This window comes from Panthera leo, chromosome B4 (assembly GCF_018350215.1).
Source record: "Panthera leo isolate Ple1 chromosome B4, P.leo_Ple1_pat1.1, whole genome shotgun sequence".
Taxonomy (NCBI): Eukaryota; Metazoa; Chordata; class Mammalia; order Carnivora; family Felidae; genus Panthera; species Panthera leo.
In genome coordinates this window covers 124,228,401-124,245,100 of record NC_056685.1, presented here as the reverse complement: position 1 = coordinate 124,245,100, position 16,700 = coordinate 124,228,401, and the positions used below count along the sequence as shown (strand labels likewise).

At 37.7% G+C, this 16,700-nt stretch overlaps 1 protein-coding gene across 2 annotated transcripts in view; it reads left to right on the top strand.

The window, feature by feature from the left end:
* The window catches only part of SLC41A2 (solute carrier family 41 member 2), a 115,589-nt gene that overhangs the window by 32,129 nt on the left and 66,760 nt on the right, over positions 1-16,700 (top strand). For both annotated transcript variants that reach the window (XM_042947581.1, XM_042947580.1), the window contains one exon: positions 7,309-7,416. In XM_042947581.1, the coding sequence (XP_042803515.1) occupies positions 7,309-7,416 (108 nt within the window). The remainder of the gene's footprint in view (positions 1-7,308; positions 7,417-16,700) is intronic.

Here is a 16,700-nt window from a genome sequence, read left to right as displayed (position 1 = left end):
TTGGTCTCACCTATACACCCAGGGCAGCAAAGGTTCAGTTCAGGGCTTAGACTTCAACCTCAAGAGGCTGTAATGAACAACATGGATGTATATGGAGGGTGTTAGGCTAAGTAAAATATGCCAGATAGAGAAAGACGGATATGCATGGTATCACTTATACGTGGAGTAAAAAAAAAAAAGTCAAACTCAGAAACAGAATAATCCTTGCTGGGGGATGGAGGAAATAGAGATTGGTTAAAAGGTACAAACTTTCACTTATAAGATGAATAAGTTCTGAGGATTTCATGTATAGCATGGTGACTATCGTTGATAATACTGTACTGTATAATAATTTCTAAATAAGAGAGTAGGTCTTAAGCATTTTCACCAAAGAAAAGGTAACAGTTTGGGTTGGTGGATGTGTGAATTAACTCGATGGAGGGACTTTTCACAGAGCGTATGTGTATCAAATCATCGTGTTGTACATTTTAGATATATTACAGTTTTTCAATTATACCTCAATCAGCCTGGGCGGGGAAGAGGCAGCAGTGAGATACCCCAACATTTCAGCCAGGGTGATATCAGAGAAGGGCACGTAGAGTGCCAGGACTTTCATTTAGGTAGCTAGTAATGACAGCCCGTGATAGAACTGAAAGGAGAAATAGAAAAATCCACAGAGCCTTCCACACCCTTCTCTCAATAATTGATAGAACAACTTGGTAGAAAATCAGCAAGGATATAGAAGGACTCAGCAACGCCACCAGCCAGTGAGATCTAATTGACATCTGCAGACTACTCCACCTGAAAACAGCAACACCCATTCTGTTCAAACTGTTACAGATCGTATACCAAGAGAGACCATATCCCGGGCCATAAACCAAATCTCAACGAGTTTAAAATATTGAAGTCATTCACACTGTGTTCTCTGATTACAATGTAATCAAACTAGAAATCAGTAACAGAAAGAAAAAAGAAAAAATTCCAAATACTTGGAAACTAAACAGCATACATTTAGATAGTCCATGGTCAAAGGGGAAGTCTCAAAAAAAAAAAAATCAAAAACAAAACATTGAACTGAGTGAAAATGAAAATGTAACATCAAAATTTGTGAGTCACAGGTAAAGCAATACAGAGATGGACATTTATAGAACTAAATGCATACATTAGAATAAGGAAGAAATCTTAATAATTGAAGCGCTCATCTCAAACGTAGAAAAAGATGAGCAAAATAAACCCAAATCAAGCAGAAGGAAGATAATAAAGATAACAGCAAAAATCAATGAAATTGAAAGCAGGAAAGCAATAGAGAAAAATCTTTGAAACAATGGTTTCAAACGAATGGTTCTTTGAAAAGATCACTAAAACTGACGATCTGTGGCAAGACTGACAAAAAAAAAAAAAAAAAAGACAAATTACCACTAACAGGATGAAATGGGAGATATCGCTATAGATCCTGTAGATGTCAGAAGGATAATGAGGGAATACCACAAACAGCTCTGCACTCATATGTTTTATAACTTATGCAAAGTGGACTGCTTCCTTGAAAAACAGAACTACCACAATGAACTCAAAATGAAATAGATAATTTGAACAGCTCTGGTCATGGCTCAGGTCATGATATCACGGTCTGTGAGTTTGAGCCCCACATCTGTGCTCTGTGCTGTCAGTTCAGAGCCTGGCGCCTGGTTCGGATTCTGTGTCTCCCTCTCTCTCTGTCCCTCCCCTGCTCATGCTCTGTCTCTCTCTGTCTCAAAAATAAATAAAAACATTAAAAAAAAATTTTAATATCTTAAGCAGAATTGACACTAATCCTTCAGGATCTAGGGCTAGGTAAAGATTTCTTAGACTCAATACCCAAAGCAGGATCCAAAAAAGGAAAAATGGATAAAATTTTTGCTCTGTGACTGACATTTTTTTATACATAGAGAGAGAGAGAGAGAGAGAGGGAGGGAGGGAGGGAGAGAGGAAGAGCAGGACGGGCAGAGAGAATGGGAGAGAGAGAATCCCAAGCATAGCACAGAGCCTGATTCAGGGCTCAACCTCATGAATCATGAGATTATGACCGTAGCCAAAATCAAGAGTCAGGTGCTTAACTAACTGAGCCACCTGGGCGCCCCTAAATGACCTTGTTAAAAGGATCAAAAGCAGCTTTGCAGAGTGGAAGAAAATATTTGCAAATACATATCTGACAAAATATGACTATATAAAGAACTCTCAAAGCTAAACAGTTAAAAAAATGTAGAAAACTGGCAAAAGACATAGAGACATTTCACCAAAGAGTGTGTACAGATGGCAAATAAACATGAAATGTTTGACGTCTTTAGCCATTAGGGAAATGCAAGTGAGGATCTCTATGAGATATCACTACACACCTGTCAGAGAGGCTATAATAAAAATAGCAAAAATATGAAGTGCTGTTGAGCATGTATGGTATCACTCATGTATGGTATCACTCATGCATTGCTGATGGGAATTTAAAATAGAGCAGCTACTCTGGAAAACACCTTGACAGTTTCTTAAAAAAACACACACACCCACACTCACACACTAACTAAAACTAAATGCTAACCATCATATAACCTAGCAATTGCATTCCTGAACATTTATCTCAGAGAATGAAGACTTCTATTCACGCAATTCCTGTACATGACTCTTTGTAGCTGTCTTATTCATGACAGCCAAGAAGTGGATACAGCCCCAACAGTTGAATGGTTAAATAAACTTGGGTAAATCCATGTAATGAAATACTACTCCTCGACAAAAAGGAACAAAGTATTGCATGCAACATGCAACATCCTAGATGAATCTTCGGAGCATTATGCTGAGTGAAAAAAGCCAACCCCAAAAGGTTATACTTACTTCATTTGTGTAACATTCTAGAATTGACCAAATTATGGAATGAAGAAAGATTAGTGGTTGCCAGGGATTAAGAAGGTGTTGGGAGTGGGGAGAAATGGATGTGGCTATAAACGGGCAGCAGGAGGGATCCTTGTGGTGGTATCTTGACCGTATCAGTGTTAATATCCTGGTTGTGATATGGTTCACTATTGTTTTGCAAAATGTTACCATTGGGGGAAACTGGGTAATGGGTACATGGGATCTCTCTGAATTTTTTTTTATAACTGCATGTGAATATATAATTATTTCAAAATGAAAAGCTTAATGAAATTGTATATTTGATAAAGCATATTTAAACTGCATGAAAGAATATATAATGGAGAAAGTAGTCTCTCTCTGCCTGTATGTACCTTTCTCCTATTCCCTTCCTTAGCCCCATTACTTTTTGTTCTGTGCCTCCTTCAATAGACATTAAGTGTGGTGTGTGTGTGTGTGTGTGTGTGTGTGTGTGTGTGTGTGTATTTGCCAGAGACACAAACAATGCTTCTGTTCACCTTGCTTTTCTTAGTTTATCCTTATATAGGTTCACAAAGATTTACCAAATTCTTCTCCAGCTATGTCATGCTCTATTGCAAGGATGTATCATTTTATATTATTTTTCTACTAAGTTACCTAATGAGGGGGATTTCAGTTGCCTCAAATCTTTTGTTATTATGAACAATGATGCAGTAAATTCATCATATGTATGTATTTAAACTCATGTTCACGTTTATTTGTAGGATAAATTCCTTGAGGTAGAGGTTTGAGTTGAAAATTATGTTCACTTTATATTTATATATTTATATTTATATTTGATTTGCCCAATTCCTCCAAAGAAGTTAAACCTTAACATTCTCCCCAGTAGTGTCATAGAGTGCCTGCCTATTTCCTTATACTCTTCCCAATGGAATGTTATCCAAGTTTTCGATCTTTACCAATCTCACAGATGAAAACTTATCACCTTTTATTTCGCATTTATCTGATTATGTATGAGATTGGTCATTTTGTCATATGTCTGAAAGTGAATGGGTTTAAATTTTTTTATGTTTTGGTTTATTTTTTGAGAGCGGGGAGGGGCAGAGAGAGAGGGGGACAGAGGATCTGAAGCAGGCTCTACACTGATAGCAGTGAGCCCGATGTGGGGCTTGAGCTCACTAACCATGAGATCATGACCCGAACTGAAGCTGGACACTCAGCTGACTGAGCCACCTAGTTGCCCCTGAATAGGTTTAGTTTTAACTAAATCAAAATAAGAACCAAACTTCTTCAGATTTGGAGTATGTATGTTTCTTAAAATTGCATCAACTTCTTTTACCAATTAGACTTTTTAAAACTTTTGCTGTTTATTTGGTTTATTTATGTATTTTAATGTTTATTTATGGGGGGGAGGGGCAGACAGAGAGGGAGACAGAGAATCCAAAGCAGGCTCTGCACTGACAGCAGAGAGCCTGATGCAGGGCTCAAACTCAGGAATGGTGAGATCATAACCTGAGCTGAAGTAAGACACTTAACTGACTGAACCACCCAGGAACCCCTAAAATTTTGCTGTTTATATTAAAGTTAGGACTCTGTGGATCTGTTCCTCAACTTATTTAATTATTATTATTTTTTAAGTTTCAATTTTGTTTTTCCTCTTGGCCATTAAAAGATTTTTAGTTTTGAGTCTAATGCATATGTACGAGCACTCTGACATTACATTTGATTGTGTGAGTACTTCGCTGAGGTTCTGGATGTTGACAGAAGTCCAAAATTAGGTAAGATTAGACATTGATTTCCTTTAGGGCAAGTTCTTGTGGAGAAGTTTAGGGATTCATAAATATATATAGCCTCAGAGGTCATGTCTTTATTATGGCAAAAATTTTTAAGTATATGAATTTTTTTTTTCCCGCAATACCTCCTGCCAGGAAATTAACTGGTAATATATCTTGGTGTTATATAGCTAATAAACTTTCAATATTGCTATCCATTACTATGTACAGGTACATTCCTAAGCACAACCATATGAGGTAGGTTCAATTATGTCCCTATTTTATTTATTTTTTTAAATGCTTATTTAGTTTTGAGAGAGAGACAGACAGACAGACAGACTGTGAGCTGGGGAGGAGCAGAGAGAGAGGGAGGCACAGAATCCGAAGCAGGCTCCAGGCTCCGAGCTGTCAGCACAGAGCCCGATGTGGGTCTTGAACTCACGAACCATGAGATCATGACCTGAGCTGAAGTCAGATGCTTAACTGACTGAGCCACCCAGGTGCCCCTCAATAATGTCCCTATTTTAGATGAAGAAAATAAAGCATAATTTTGCCCAAGTTACATAGTACAAGTCGTTGACTCAGAATTTCAACCCAGGTATCTGAAACCTTCCCTTTGACTAAAGTTCTGCACAACTTCTCACTAACCTCATCATATATCCTAAGTGCTGTCTCTGGACACTCCAGGGTTGCTGTGGGATTTTTAAAAAAAATTAAAAGGAAACACAGTGACATCTCTTGGACACTTTACAGACTCAAGGTGGTTTAATACTTCAACATTACATCACACAACATTTATCTTGATGACTAGATTTTCAGTGGTGCTGTGAAAAAAAGCAAGTGTCACACAAAAACCAATACAGAACAAGAAATGAAGGTGGTAGTTTCCAATTCCAAGGTTTGAGAAGTCATGCAGTGACCCACAGGGACACACACCCAATTAATAAGTAATTACGATGGTATAACATAAAATATTATTTTTTCAATATAATTGTATTATTTCTACAAATGGCTAGTAAATTGTTAGGAGGTAAATATTCACTAAGTTTTTTGGACCAACTACTTAATAAATAGGACTGTTGGGTATTTCTTTTGGCCTAGGGGTACCATGAAAACTGAGAAAGTTTGGGAACTTCTAGACACATGCCTCTTCAGGTGTAAGGAAAAGAATGTAGAATTTATTTGGCATGGGATAGGAAATCAATCGTTGCTCGTTCTTATTATATCAATGCTAAGGTGTTAGTGACTTCATAGGGTTTCTCGTGGGAGTATTTGATTTGAATTGAACTTGGAAAGGATGGGAGTAACCAAAAGAAGTATATCCCAGTAGATAGAATCTGTGATGACGTGAAGGAACTAGACTGATAGAGATATTCGGATAGTATTCTGGTGTTTCCAAAATTAAGTCATATAGGTAGGTATCTTAAAATTACGACCTAGGTAAAATGTGCTCCTGAATTATGTCTGATTTTTTAAGAATGGTACCTATCATAGGTTTGCTGTAGCTTAAATGAGTAAGCCTAAGGAACAGTGTCTGGGCACATAACAAGCCATCAGTGAATGTCAAATATTGTTTTTGTTTTTTCAGTCCGTAAAGTCTCTGAGTGCTACAGTCACCTCTTAATAGCATTAGTAAAATAGCAGATTGTGCTATTAAGGGATTTGTGTGGGTTTTTTTTTCCCACTTTATAAAGTACTGTATTTTTTTTATTTTTTATTTTTTTAATTTTTTTTTTTTTAACGTTTATTTATCTTTGAGACAGAGAGAGACAGAGCATGAATGGGGGAGGGTCAGAGAAAGGGAGACACAGAATCAGAAGCAGGCTCCAGGCTCTGAGCTGTCAGCACAGAACCCGACTCGGGGCTCGAACTCACAGACCGTGAGATCATGACCTGAGCCGAAGTCGGCTGCTTAACCGACTGAGCCACCCAGGTGCCCCTATAAAGTACTTTAATATGTACTTTCATTAACATGGTATTTTTGCAAGGGCTAGACAGGGCAGAGTGGAAATTGAAATCCAAAGACACATGACTCATCCAAGATTATGTGGCTAGATTATGACAGATCCATGCCTAGAACCACAAATTTTCTAATTTCCAACTTAGTGCTTTTTAAATGATATTATGCTCTCTTGTCTCACACCCTAAAATGGGTACCACAACATGGGATGACTCAGAACTCCTGACGTCCAGTCTAGGTCTCGTCTTCTGGCCTTGGGAAAATCATTGAACTTCTCTGAATCTTTATTTCTTCAACTGTGAAATTAGATAATAATATTGCTGTAATTTTCCTGTGGAGTTGTTGTAGTTAGTGTTGGAACCAAGATTCAAATCCAGATGTTCTGGTTCTTGAGTCTGTTCTCTTAACTACTGGTTACACTGACTCTTGTCCTCATTAAGGGATAAAGCAAAATGTAAGGGCATCAGACTTGTGTGGCAAGCTGGAGTTATTTGGGGATGTAGTGACTGCATCGACTATCATTCCCAATTTAACCAAATCTTCTAAAGCAACTCAAGGCTCCAGAGCTCTGGAGAATAGGGTTAAGCTAAATGTTCACTCATTAAATGACTTGTGTTTTCATTCAATATGTGGATGCAACATTGGGAAAGATGGCTGAGGTTTTTAGAAATGTCCTTTATCTAAAGTGTTTTTGACAGGGTGTCAGAAAATTCTGTTTGTTTTGTTTTTGTTTTTTTCTTGCAGCACTGGGAGGTGTTCAAAAAGGTAACAGAAGTTTTCATTTTAGTTCCTGCACTTCTTGGTCTCAAAGGAAACTTGGAAATGACATTGGCATCCAGATTATCCACTGCAGTAAGTTTTTTCCTACTTCTAAGTATATATATTACCTATGCTGTTTCTTTCTGTGAAGGAGAATTTGTACCAGGAAAATTTTTTTTCCTCTATCTGATAAATTTCTGGACCTCAGGGATATGATAAGTGGTAATGCCTGATATGATACCCTGAAAGTTATCTGGGTTGGCTAATTTGCAAATTATAGACCTTCATTTATCCTGAGGTAGTATACTTGCCTCATTTTACTCCAGGGCATTCTGGCAATTATCATCAGTGCTTCAGACATGGGACAAATCAGATATTGAGATTCTTTATGATTCAAAGGTTGGTTGATTGGTATTTATACCTTTTGTGATTATAAAAGTAATACAAACTTATTGCAAAAACTGAAGAAAAGGGAAAGATTATAAAGAAGAAAATTTAAAACCACCTAGACATAGTCATATATAAATATTTTGGTATAGATCCATCTATACTTATACATCATTAGGTATATCCGAGTAGATACATACTGTATATTCTAAAAAAGAACAGTAATCATATATTTTGTCTCTTAAAATCTATGATATCCGTTTTAAGATATATGCTGATCATCTTTCCACCTCAATGAATATACACCTATGTCATTTTTATTGGCTATGTACTTTTCTGTTATATAGCTCTCCTATAGTTTAGTCTAGCATCTATTTTTGGATATATAGTCTCTTTCTGATGTTTTGCTATTATAAACAATGTTATAATGAATAATTTTATACAGACAGTTTTGCATTCTTTTATTTCTTTGGGGCAATTTTAGGATTGTAATTAAACTGTTGAGAAAAAAAAAGGCATTCTTTCAAGGCCTTAGCTACATATGCTAAATTGTCATCCAGAAACGTTAAACATTTAAAAAAACACTGCCACTAACAGGGTTCTTATTTAATTTTAGAAGCCTAAAAGGGCATTACTTTCTCACTGTAACATTTGTTGGAGTTTCACCATCGTGCAACCAAATTATTTTGTTTAAAATCACATAACTAGTGAGGTTCATTTCAGTGAACCATCTACCCGTTTAATGTTAGTCAAAAATTAAGCCTTCAAAAGGTGTTACTAATTGCATTGCCTTTAGTATATGAAGTTGGGTTTGTTTGTTTGTTTGTTTGTTTGTTTGTTTGTTTAAAGATGCTACAGCAGGGGCGCCTGGGTGGCTCAGTCGGTTAAGCGGCCGACTTCGGCTCAGGTCATGATCTCGCAGTCCGTGAGTTGGAGCCCCGCGTTGGGCTCTGTGGTGACAGCTCAGAGCCTGGAGCCTGTTTCAGATTCTGTGTCTCCCTCTCTCTAACCCTCCCCTGTTCATGCTCTGTCTCTCCCTGTCTCAAAAAATGAGTAAACGTTAAAAAAAAAATTAAAAAAAAAAAGCTACAGCAAATGAACCCATCTATGAACTAGGGGGAAAATTTTGTGTATCTAAAGCCTGAACAACTGTGTTGGTGATGGAGTACTCTCTCCTGTTCCTTCCCTTCCCCCATTTCTCCCCCAGGCAACTGTAAGTTCCCTAAGATTTCCTGAGTAAAACAGATGCTTGGAAAGGAGATAAATGGATGGCATTAAATAATGTTTTATTAACATTATTGGCTTGCTCAGTTAAGAGAAAGTGCTGCATATGCCCTATGGAACCTTCTAAGCTCCCTGTTATATATGAAAGGTCATATAGCTAAACTCTGCCCAGGACCATAATGAAATATTGGGTATTAGTGTGCTCTCATCATGTGCCAGGACTGTACTAACTGCCTACAAGGGTATCTTATAGCAACCCTATGAGATAAACACTATTATTCCTGTTTATAGAGGAGGAACTGAGGCTTAGAACAGTTGAGTAACTTTCCTGAAGACACAGAGCTAGAATATAATGGAATACCTCACATTCCAGAACATTCCCTTTTACTTGCACAGGATAACTGAGTCAAGAGTTTTAAAACCAATAAATAACCTCAGTAACAAACACCTGATAGTCTCCTCTGCATTGTAAGGATGCTCTCCTGAGGGCTTGGTCTTAGCACCAATATACCATATTTTTTGTTACTTAATATTTTAAAACTTTGATATTTATTATTTCTCTTAATGTTTTAATTTTAGAGAGAGAGAGAAAACATGCGTGCACAAGTTGGGGAGGTGCAGAGAGAGAGAATCTTAAGCCATGCTGAGCATGGAGCCCAATGCGGGGCTCGTTCCCATGACTCTGAGATCATGACCTGAGCTGAATTTAAGAGTTGGATGCTTAACCAACTGAACCACCCAGGCACCCATGTTATTTTTTTTAAAGTATTAAAGATACAGTCCTGTTACTTATTTCTGTAATTAGTTGGTGAGCTAGAAACGTCTAGGGGTATCAGCCAGTCAGATACTAGCCAGACCTTGGTAGATTTGTTTGGGCAAATTCACTTTAGTCTATAATTTTTCATATCATCATTATAATGATTGAATATTAAAGGAACTGGAGAATAATAGAAATGAAGCCTCTTTGGACTGGAACATAAAAGTATAAAGTGACCTTGGAACATCTTGTGGTGGCAGAAGGTAAAATGCTAACCAAAAATAATTGGGGGGAGTACCTTGGTGTTAGCTGAATATTGATTTTCACACTTGGAATGTGTGTCCATTATACCTCTAGCTTTTGTCTTAAAAAAAAAAACTTTTATGTAGTTTTACCAATGTTTTAAGAGTTAGTGAAATTATATACACGTGGTCCGTCTGCCAACTTTTCCCAGTGATCTACATTTGCATTATGTTTTAAGAACCGGTAGGTCAGCAAGGTAGAACTCAATCCAAGAGGCTTCTTGGCAAGACAGGAGAATAAAGAAGAGGTCTTGAAAAACAGAACTGGCAACAGTTAAAGGAAAAGAAAATCGTTACAATGAGAGTTAAAAGGTAGCTCTAGTTTCATTTTGTTGGAAAATGAACTTTGTTCTGATAAATATAGTTAGGCACCCAAACTTTTAAGCAACTTGATAACTTAGCCCGGAAAACTGAAATTTTGGCTAGCTTATCTCAAAGAAAATATTTCTAAAAGCAACATTCTTGAGCACTCTCCAGTATTTGTTTAGATTCAGATAATAGCTTAAATGTCACTCCATTTTGAAATAGGCCATGCTGTGGAGAATCTGCTTAAAAAGGAATTTGCTGCAAATAAATTTCTGTGTAATTTGGTCACATATTACCATTAATACTGCCTAAAGGTGAATTTAATCTTAATCTTTTAATTTGAACTTTAGTTTTTTTTGTTGTTGTTGTGGCATTTATATTTTATGGTAGATACTTCCATCAAAAGTCTGGTTACATTTATTTGTTCATATTTAAGAGAGTGGAACTCCAAAGCTGATTAGAAGCAGAGTCCATGGGAGGAGAGTATCAACCAATGTCTTCGCTGAGTGAGCTAGCTGCACCTTTCTTTGGGGGGGTAGGGCTGCAGTTGATGTCTTCCACAGATCAGGAATTTTGTCACTGATTGTAAGATATTTGAGTTGCAAAATGAAGAGATTACCTAGTTCTCTAAGTAATGAAAATACCATAAACTAGATGAGTATACCATGTTATCATAGCTTGAAGCCATGAGTTACTACTTTTCCATCTACTAATGTGTTTTACTTTTATTTTTTATTTTTATTTTTTTGGTCAAAAAATGTTAATAGCAACTTTATTCATAATGGCTCTAAACTGGAAGCAACACAGATGTACTTTTATTTTTTGAGGCTTAAGAATTTGAGATAGGCATGGCCTAGTCAGTGTTAAAGGCCAGAGGCAGGACTGTCGATACGTTAGATCAGTGGTTCTCAAAGTTAGCAACTTTGGTTAGCAACTTGCTGGAAATGCAAAATGTTGGCTCCACCCAGAAGCTGCTGAATCAGAAGCTCTGGGGTTGGTTCAGCAATCTGTATTTTAACCAGCGATTCTGGTATACATCAAAGTTTGAGAACAACACTGCGTTAATGAAGAGCATAGAGGCCAATGGGCCTGGGATCAAGTGGGAGAAAGGAAAAATAACAGGGTGTGAGATCACCTTGTGGGCCTTTGTAAGGACTTTGCCGACTGTGGGAAATGGGAAGCCACTGGAAGGTTTTAAACAGAGGAGTGCTATGATATGATAGATATTTCAACAGATTATTTTGACTGTTGTGTTGAGACAGAGCTATAAAGGGCCAAGGACTAAAACAGAGACAAGTTAAAAGTCTGTTGCCATAATACAGGCTGGAGGCGATGCTGGCTTGGATAAGGTGGTAGCAGTGGATATAGTGAGACATAGTTGGAGTCCAGAACTAATTTTCAAAGAGAAATGACAGAATTGGCTGATGGATTAGCTGAAATTAAGTACTGGGAGTAGTCACTCGAAATTTTCTCAGGATTTGAGAGATGGAAAATTCGTAGATGGAAAAGTAGTAACTCATGGCATCAAACTATGATAACATGGTATATTTACCTAGTTTATGGTGTTTTCAATTGCTCAGAGAAGTTGATCTCAAGTGGTAGGGGGAGTGTGTTACCATTCTTACAGAATGCTAGAGAATCATTGCCAGCTATATTCCAATCCTGATACTCCATCAACTGTTAAAGCCACTCTAGGTTAAAGCCTTCTTGAAAGCAGAGTACCCAAAGGCTCACCTTTGATAGACTCTTCACTGACTATTCTCTACTTAAAATTTTTATTACTCTTGACTTTGAGACCCCACACTGCGGTGTGGACTCTTTCCACTTCTTTCATGGCATCTTCTTAGTCTATTTTTTTTGGTTTCTTTTTCTTTGCTCATCTTCTTGATTTGAGGTTTTCCTGAAATATTAGTCCCTTGTTTTTGTGTTTCTGTCAATAAGTTCATGTATGCCACCCCTGCCCATACATTGCTGACTCTCAGATCTGTACCTCCAGCCTCTTTCCTGATCACTACAGCTGAATTTTCAATTGTCTGTAGCCTCACTACATTCAAAAGTAAACTCATTACCTTCTCTTGCTCCAACTGTGCTTTCTGTATTTATCAGTTTATTAACATTACCAATCACTATCCCTCTTCTATCCAGTTAATGTCTAGGCTGTCCATTCAACCTATGAAATCCCTCTCCCCTTCCCTTTATGCCCCACCTGCCACTACCTTAATTCAGTTGTCAATTGTCTCTAAATGGGACTGTTGTGGCAGATTCCTACCTGAACTCCCTGGTTCCAGGGTAAAAAGTCAATGATTTTTGTTTGTTTGTTTGTTTGTTTAACTTAAAACAAGTACTCTTTGAAAGTCAGCCTTTTCATCTATGGTCAAAAAATAATTCTTTTAAAAATTTTACAATTTTCTTGTGTAGTATTTATTTTCAGTTATAAAAGTAGGAGTAAGGGGCACCTGGGTGGCTCAGTCCTTTGAGTGTCCAACTTCAGCTCAGGTCATGATCCCACAGTTCGTGAGTTTGAGCCCCGCATCAGGCTCTGTGCTGACAGCTCAGATCCTGGAACCTGCTTCGGATCTGTGTCTCCCTCTCTCTGCCCCTAAGCCACTCACATTCTGTCTTTGTCTCTCTCAAAAAAAGTAAACATAAAAATAAATAAATAAATAAATAAATAAATAAATAAATAAATAAATAAATAAAAGTAGGAGTAAAAATCATTATAGCTATGGCAGGCAAGTCTGTGATTACTTTAATCTTTTTGCTCCATTAAAGAGTCTTTTCTCATTTTTATCATTGTCTGCCGGAGAATCAGGATAAATGAACTTATAGGATTATAAGGAAAGCTTTGTGTAAGTATAAAGATAGAGAACCTAAAACATAAGATATCATATAGAGCCTACTCACTCAATTGTTGAAGGGCAGTTGTCTTTAAAACTTGTTATTATAGGGGCGCCCGGGTGGCTCAGTCAGTTGAGTGTCCGACTTCGGCTCAGGTCATGATCTCACAGTTAGTGAGTTCGAGCCCCACGTCGGGCTCTGTGCTGACAGCTCAGAGCCTGGAGCCTGCTTTGGATTCTGTCTCTCCCTCTCTCTCTGCCCCATCCCCACTCATGCTGTGTCTCTCTCTGTCTTAAAAATAAATAAAACATTAAAAAAAAATTTAAAAAAAACCTTGTTATTCTATAAAGGTAAAGGTTAAATGTTACCAGATAAAAAGATATTTCAATAAAAAGGTTTTCTATTTTAACAAGGGAGATATAATAATGATGAATTCAAATCAACTTTATCATGCCCTCTTACCTGAGTCAAAATTTGTCTCTAAATTATAATGATTAACTTGAATAATTTTTCCTGGATTTTTATCTTTTCAACAGTAGATATATATTATAGTAGATAATTGTTGTGGATATATAACAGTAGTATATAATTAGAAAACAATCCCAAGCACAGTGGTTCTATAAATTGTTTAAATTCTGTTACCTGAGGTCTAAAATTTTCTGCTTCTGGATGCTAGATATAACAGTCAAAAATGGCATCCACTGTCTTAAAGACAATGTATATTTTTTTTAAAGCTTATAAATCTATTTTCCAGGAGCAAATTGCCAAGAACCGTTTGATTAGTATTTTCCCACTCTAGACAAAACTGATTTCTGTTGCCTTAAACCTCTCAGAAAACTCCTTTGATTTTCTGAAATTATTTTGTAACATTTTAGCTTTTTAATTCATTAATTCAAAAAATATTTCTGAGCCCTTACGGTATGCCAAGTGCTAGTGTGTGCTAGGGAATCATCAATAAATAAAACAGAAAATATTCCTGCTCTCACTGAGCTTACATCCCAGTGTAAAAGGATATGAAGAAGCTGGCAAAACCTTTCCCTGATAACTATAAGTTAGATTTCCCATTCAAATTGTAAAACTTCTAAAATAAAGAAAAATTAAATCCCAAATAATGATATTAATAACTCTGGCATAACTTTGATATAGTTACAGTCTCAGTATTCTTTCCTAAATTTGACATAATTCTAAATTTTACAGGTTCTTGTCAGAAAACCGGATTGTTAGATATAAACAAAACTTGCATATTCCTACTGGTCTCAATTTTAGAGTATGTTTCTTTACATTACTTTTTAAAATGTTTATTTCTTTATTTTGAGAGAGAGAGAGAGAATGAGCAGAGGAGGGGCAGAGAGAGAGGGAAAGAGAGAGAATCCCAAGCAGGCTCTGTGCTCTCAGCACAGAGCCCAACATGGGACTCGAACTCATGAACCGTGAGATCACAACATGAGCTGAAATCAAGAGCTAGATGCTTAATCGACTGAGCCACGTAGGCACCCCTAGAGTATGTTTCTTAAGTTATAAATACCAATCCATAGCCATAGGTTTGTGGAGTGTACTACTTATGTATAACTTAAACCGTTTCAGTCATCGAGATTTTTAACTCCCCCCTTTCTTTGAAGCTTTATTGAGGTATAATTGACACAAACTGACTACACAAATCCAAAGTTTACAGTTTGATGAGCTTCAATACGTAGTGTGTACATGTGAAACCATTACCGCATTCAAGATTATGAGCATAGGCTTCACCCCTGCACATTCAGGAAGATATATTAGGGTGTGTGTGTACATATATGTGTTTGACCATATTATGTTTTATGAAATATTTCAAACATGTAAAAGTGTGTAATATGGTTTCTAATTCCATATAACGGCAGAATGAAATAGTGAGTGACCCTTCCCAGAGAATAACAATTAGAAAACCTAGACAAACTATATGAAGGCAATAGAAAGTAATTAAAAGCAGGTAGAAACGAGAGGTCACCCTTAAAGGACCATGTCTGCAATGAGTAAGCATTGCAAAGTTTGTAGCTTTTTTTTTTGCCTGAGGGAGTTTCCCCAGTCTCTGGATCTCATGTGGCAGAAACCCCACAGTCTTACCAGTTTGAGGTGACAGAGGTCAGGAAGTCTAACAAAAAAGGAAAAACAAAACACACAACTAAATAGAAGCATGAGAGGGGCCTGTTCTTGAAAGACAAATACACTGGTTAAGATTTGTGAGTTTTTTTGCTTTTGTTGGTCAAATGCCTTTTGTGACTTGTGCGTAGGTATAGTGGCAGAAAGCTGAAGTTTTATTGTCTTGAATTATTAGATAACAGAGCTTGGAGCTGACAGAGCAGGTAGAAATTTATGGGGAAATCCCAGCAGCAATAGAACTGTAGAAAGGATGAGCCCCAAAATCTGGGCATAAGTTCTGCTTAAATCTTTGGCTGACAATTAAACTACACACGTGCAGGGGAGAGAGAGAGTGTGTGCGCACGTGCACAAGCATGAGCAGGGGAGGGGCAGGGAGAGAGGGGACAGAGAATCCCAAGCAGGCTTTGTGCTGTCATCACAGAGTCTGATGTGGGGCTCGAACTCATGAACCGTGAGATCATGACCTGAGCCAAAGTCAAAGAATTAGTCACTTAACTGACTGAGCAAGCCAGGTGCCCCTGGAGCACATATTTAATATATATATATTTAAGACTAATACTTCAGTGGAGACTTTCGGTACCCTTGTTTCATCTATTTACATATTAAATATATTTTTTTCCAATACCAAGTATAGTAACTATATTTGTAAATCTGTACTTTCAAGGTCATTCCAACCTACTTTTATCTTTGGTCCCAGTAAATTTTAAAGCCTATCTGTAATTCATGTGCTTCAGGGTCAGAAAAGTAACATATACATCTATGGAGAAAAAGGTGTAGGGATTATAAAAAGTAGGAATTGCAGGCTCAAGCTAAGGCATTTAGATTAAAAACATTAATGGGGCGCTTGGGTGGCTCAGTCGGTTAAAGCATCAGACTTCGGCTCAGGTCATGATCTCACGGTTCGTGAGTTAGAGCCCCGCATCAGGCTCTGTGCTGACAGCTCAGAGCCTGGAGCCTGCTTCGGATTCTGTGTCTCCCTCTCTCTCTGCTCATTCCCCGCTCATACTCTGTCTCTGTCTCTCTCTCTGTCAAAAATAAACATTAAAAAAAAAAAAATTTAAAACCACAGTGTTGGCCAAAACATCTTCAGGCTCTGGACACCTCAGCTCTCTTTCCTTAAAAATTAACTAGTGTTGGGGCGCCTGGGTGGCTCTGTCGGTTGAGCGTCCGACTTCAGCTCAGGTCATGATCTCACGGTCCGTGAGTTTGAGCCCCATGTTGGGCTCTGTGCTGACAGCTCAGAGCCTGGAGCCTGCTTCGGCTTCTGTGTCACCCTCTCTCTCTCTGCACCTCCCCCGCTTGCACTCTGTCTCTCTCTGTCTCAAAAATAAACATAAAAAAAAATTAGTGTCTGGGGCGCCTGGGTGGCTCAGTCGGCTAAGCGTCCGACTTCAGCTCAGGTCACGATCTCACAGTTCGTGGGTTCGAGC